Consider the following 5,404-nt stretch of genomic DNA (forward strand, 5'->3'; position numbering starts at 1 on the left):
TGAACAGCACCAGCCCAAATATATGTGAAATTAATAACACGGCTTAGGCTGAACGGGAAAATTGATAATTTTGTATACTGTATAACTAGTTCGCATAAAATTCTTCTTGAAAGTAGCTAAATGTGTTTTTATATTTTATTCATATTTTAAAAAGCAATTAGCACATTTATTTTGCATGCTTTCATGAGATCACATCGTTGTTTATCATTGCAATGTTTTCACTGTACACATTAAATAGAAAAATCAAAACTTGTATAGTTTTTGAGAAGAGATTCATTCGCAGACACGATTAATATTTGTCCACAAAACTAATTTCAAGCATTTAACCAGTGAATAGAGCATTATACTAAAAGTCACACTGCACTAACTCATCTGACTAATTAAAATAAAACAAAATATTCAAATATATCATTCAGAAATCTGTGCATCTATATATAGCTAGTGATGTGCTTATAGCGCCATCTAGTGATCAGAACATCACTAATTCATCATTTATTTCATTTTCTAAATTCATCACTTCATCAGTTCATTAAAACACCTTACATTAAACAATCCAACCTTGGCCTGATGAGATGTTTCTGAAAAAGCTCTGGAATAAAATCAGACTAATTGAAGATCTGTGTGATTTTCGGATCCTTCTATACTATATATGACAAGCAAGAGTCGTTCCAGAATAAAAAAAACAAGTTATTTGGATAATATAGTAGCCTACACTTTTTAATCACTCCTGGCAGGTGGAATCATTTACATCACGTGTTCACGGTCATATAAATTCACGTATATACATAAAACACGAGTGATTTGAGCCGTTCTTGTACTCGCCTTTATACAGTTTTTGCACAATTACCGGATTCTGAAAGCAAAGCTTCCCTCAGCGGAAGTTCAGACTCTGTTTACGGTGGGATAAATATTGAAAATGCAGAAAATATTTAACAAAACATAAATAATGACTGATAACAGTTTATTTTAAGGTGTCCTTTGTTACACGTTACATGCACTTGCATATAGTCTAATAACAATTAATTATGCATACATGCCAGTAACCCTAAGTCAAACCTTAATGCTATCGTAAGTGCATGCAGTTAATTAATATTACTCAGTACTTTAATGTAGCCTATAATTACACTGTAACAAGTACACCATGTTAAAGAGTAACCAGAGCATGCAAATAAACACTTTAATGCAAGCTTTTCAAGGAAGGTCTGAAGGATAAAATGCAAAGGATTTGCATTTTAATGCATGAGTGATTTGTGTCAGTATTTGGTTGCTTTCTGCTCATTCGCAAAGATCAATAAACAGAATCACGCCTGTATCCAAAAAAATATTATTATCATTATAATGCATAAAAACATATCGTCTGGCTGCATTTAACAATAAGGCAATAAATCTGAGGAGATGCACGTTTGCGTGATTAGCTCATGTAACAAAGGCAAACAAATAATAACTAATAAATACATGTCTCGATGATTTCCAGCCGGTGAACTGCAGTTTGCTCGAGTCTCGCTGCAGGATTTTCAGCTGTTGTTTTTCTCTGATGTGAAAATATGGAGCGCGACTTCTCATTAAAGCAGGCCTTGATCACAAAGACGCTCACTGCCAACATTATTACAGAATTCATATTAAAATAATGGCACTTGCTTCTGTTGGCATCAATCACTTCTGTTATTAATGCAATCACTTTTAATCCATATTATTTCTAAAATCCACATACTGTTATAGACCTATTATTCTCGCATATGCTCTAAAAATAGAATTTCGGCAGTTGTACACGATTTGATTTTCACTTTTACATTCGATTTGCATCAGACGAACAGATGAGATGTATTTATGAGTTATTCATATTTGTATGAAAAGCCAGAACCAGACTGAAATTAAATGCACGGCCATGCTAAAAAAACAAGCAGGCCTATTGAAAGAAAGAAGAACAATTCTCGAGTTTTCTTGTCGTGTGTTTGGCTTAGATAACAACGATTTAATTGTCTACTAAATATAAAAACAACATGTTGAAGTTCACGAGAAATTTTCTTTTTTTGTGTATCTGCTGAAACGAAATAAAATGAATAAAATGCATTGACCAATTCTTCTTTCTTTTTTAATAATAGGTTCTTTAAATCAAAATCCAAACATGGTTTTGAACTAGAACGATAAGATTAGGTTTTCTTGTAAACATTTGTCCAGAGATCGTGACAGAACTCCATAAACACTGACACATTATATGAATTGAGTTTATTTACTCTGTTTGTTTACACGGACCCTTACAATTACATTTACTCTGATTCATTATCATAATCATTATCATAATCAAATCTTTCGCCAGAAGCAGGGATATCAGTTATTCTAATCAAGGGTTTTTCTTATTATTTTAAAGCGCGTTTTGATGTCATTTTATCTCTTTATTTGTAAAAAGTGTATCTTTTAGTATTTAGAATAACAGCACAGACTGAACTTCTCACATCTAGCTTCTTTCTCAATGCTTTAAAAAGATCTTTCTGAAAAAAATAATACCTAACAAGCTGAAATCTGTGATTCTGATCTTTCCATATCCAAATGACACGGAAGAGTCGTTCTAGAATTAAATAATAAAGATGTTTGGCTGAATACACTCTTGAAAACAAAGGGCTGTTTTTCTTTTGCAGTGACGCAACAGAAGAACCAGTTTTGGTTGCTCAAAGAACATTTCTTAAAAGAACCATTTTTTCTTAGTGTTAAGAACATTTTAATAATCTAAAAAACTTGTTTTAATATAAAGAACATTTAGTGCAATAGAAAGATTGCATGGATGTTAAAAGTTAACTACTGATGCCAATAAACACGCTTTATTTTAAAAAATGCGCATTACACTTTTTTTTATTGACCATCGTATATCGAGTGTCGAAGACATTTTAATCAAAACAGTTTATTGAAAGCAAATAGAAATTATTAAGTGCTGGTTTGACAATCCAAAATGTAAAAAACACAATGGTCCCAAACAATCTCGCCCATGCTTTTCGTTCTATTCTGTCCTCAAATGAATTTTCGATCAGGAAACTGAAGATAAAACGTGTTTATCCTGAAGCGATCACATCAAAAACTACGCATTTAGAATAATAAAAAAAACTTTATCCATGCAGTCCAGAGCATCTATGGGGACTGAGATAGTTTAGATCTGTGTTTGTTTCACAATGGTCCCAAACAATCTCGCCCATGCTTTTCGTTCTATTCTGTCCTCAAATGAATTTTCGATCAGGAAACTGAAGATAAAACGTGTTTATCCTGAAGCGATCACATCAAAAACTACGCATTTAGAATAATAAAAAAACTTTATCCATGCAGTCCAGAGCATCTATGGGGACTGAGATAGTTTAGATCTGTGTTTGTTCTTCAGCAATAAAAAGTCACCCTGTTTACCTTGCTGGATGCGTAAAACAGACGCAGATCCAAGTCCCCTTCGCGCATTCCCTCGGTTCAAATGTCAATCCGTGAGTGCAACGAGGAGTTTTTGACCTCGTGGTCCCAGTACGAGTAGAGCTCTGGCGGCTGGCGGGAGCAGGTGAACTGCAGAGCGGCCGCGGAGTTGGACGGAACCGGGGAGGGCTGCTGCGCCGCCGGCGGCGCCTGGTGCTGGTGATGCCCCATCCCGCTGTACGAGTTCATCATGTTCGGCAGCCCCATGGCTTGCATTCGACTGTAGGGGTTGTAAGACGGACCTGACAGCCCTTTCATGACACCCATATTGCCGTTGGCTATCTGGCAAGACGCGTAACTCATCGGTGGCGCCGGTTGCGCAAGCGGCCAGCTGTTGTTCATGAAGCCGGTTTGGAGATACTTGGGCGCGGGGAGGAAGCTACCGTATGCCTCCCCGCCGAAGAGAGCCTTACCCGGCTGGAAGTGAGCCGCTGGCGGTCTGAAAGGCCGCTTCATGCGCCTCCGGCGCCGGTAGTTGCCCTTCTCGAACATATCCTCGCAAGCCGGATCCAGAGTCCAGTAGTTGCCTTTGCGCTCCCCTCCGCCTTCACGCGGAACTTTAATGAAGCATTCGTTGAGACTCAAGTTGTGTCGGATGCTGTTTTGCCAGCCCTTCTTGTTTTTCTCGTAGAAAGGGAATTTGGTGATGATGTACTGGTAGATACCGGAGAGGGTCAGTCTCTTTTCCGCGCTTTCCCGGATGGCCATGGCGATCAGAGCCACGTAGGAGTAAGGCGGCTTCTGAGACGCATCCACCTTCTCAGAACTCGGCTCTTGGAGCGGCGCGTCCTTCGCGAACTCTTCTTTCTTCACCGCGTTCGTGTCGTGGACCATCAAAGCCATTGCGTCATCGTCCAAGCTATGGTAAGATGCCATCACTTGAAAAACACAAGCAAACAACACATCAAAACAAAGCCTGGTCTGGCTATAAGGCTGCGCAAGCTCTGTTCGGTGAGCCCTGTCTCATAAAAATGCCTATAGGCCTTTCAACAACACATTTTCTTTTGTATTTAACATGCTATTTATACGTAGAAACGGACTTTGGCGTGCATAGGGTACGCACGTGTTTGACGTGCATATAATACTCCGTTTTTGCATGCATGTGATACGCACTTTGTTGGCGTGCGTATAATACGCACCTACCCCACACCCCTAAACCTACCAAATGCGTATCACAAGAACGCCAAAGTCCGTTTCTGCGTATAAATAGCACGCTAGATAGAAACAGAAAAGCGTGCCGTTGAAACGCTCATTCATGAGTTCGGGTTTGTTTGGTACCTGGTTTCAGCTCTGGATGTTTGGTGCGCGCATCGGGTCACCGCAGATCCATAAATGATGAATGAACTTTTGAATGAAATAAAACAAGCTCCTGCTTTGGTAACGCTCGGTTTGGCTGTGATTGACTCGAGGTCTCGATGTCGTTTAAGCTCGAAGGTCCTTCTGGAAGATCCTGCAACTTTTTTTTCCTCGGGTGAAAGGCGAAACTCTGCTGTCGTCAGACTCAGCTCGCGCTGGTGTCCTCCTCATCATCATCATCATCATCATCATATTCCGCTTTCGTCACGTCTCGCTCATCGCTTCACAAACCAACCGATGCGTTTTCCACCAGAATAACAGCTCTATGACAGAATGCACGGTGGGATAGAGATATTTACGCTTTATATTTATATCGCGTGTTCAACGCAACATCTTCAAAACAGCCTCTTTATTATCACTTAGGCCTGTTTATTTTGTTTGTGATTCCAGAAAATATATATATTTTTTTCTCCGTGAGCGAGAATGATCCTTGATCAATCAATATAACCAAAGACCAACATTGTGCTTGTGCATAGCCTATATCACAGCATTTTTTGTTTATGTCTTGATAAATGTCTATTATATTGGTTATATTATTATATTTTATTTGTTAATTAGCACCATATTTGAACAATTTTCAATCATTATTATAACGTTATTTGTT

At 38.5% G+C, this 5,404-nt stretch overlaps 1 protein-coding gene across 1 annotated transcript; it reads right to left on the reverse strand.

The window, feature by feature from the left end:
• Positions 1-3,174: 3,174 nt before the first annotated feature.
• Positions 3,175-4,853, reverse strand: LOC107574316 (forkhead box protein L2-like). The gene is made up of 2 exons (XM_016260761.1): positions 4,723-4,853; positions 3,175-4,322 (listed from the first exon to the last, which is right to left on the reverse strand). The coding sequence occupies exon 2, from the start codon at positions 4,318-4,320 to the stop codon at positions 3,445-3,447; it is 876 nt and encodes a 291-aa protein (XP_016116247.1). The 5' UTR covers positions 4,321-4,322; positions 4,723-4,853; the 3' UTR covers positions 3,175-3,444.
• Positions 4,854-5,404: the final 551 nt, after the last annotated feature.

The sequence above is a fragment of the Sinocyclocheilus grahami genome, unplaced genomic scaffold (genome assembly GCF_001515645.1).
Source record: "Sinocyclocheilus grahami isolate Dianchi unplaced genomic scaffold, SAMN03320097.WGS_v1.1 scaffold2181.1, whole genome shotgun sequence".
Lineage (NCBI taxonomy): Eukaryota > Metazoa > Chordata > Actinopteri > Cypriniformes > Cyprinidae > Sinocyclocheilus > Sinocyclocheilus grahami.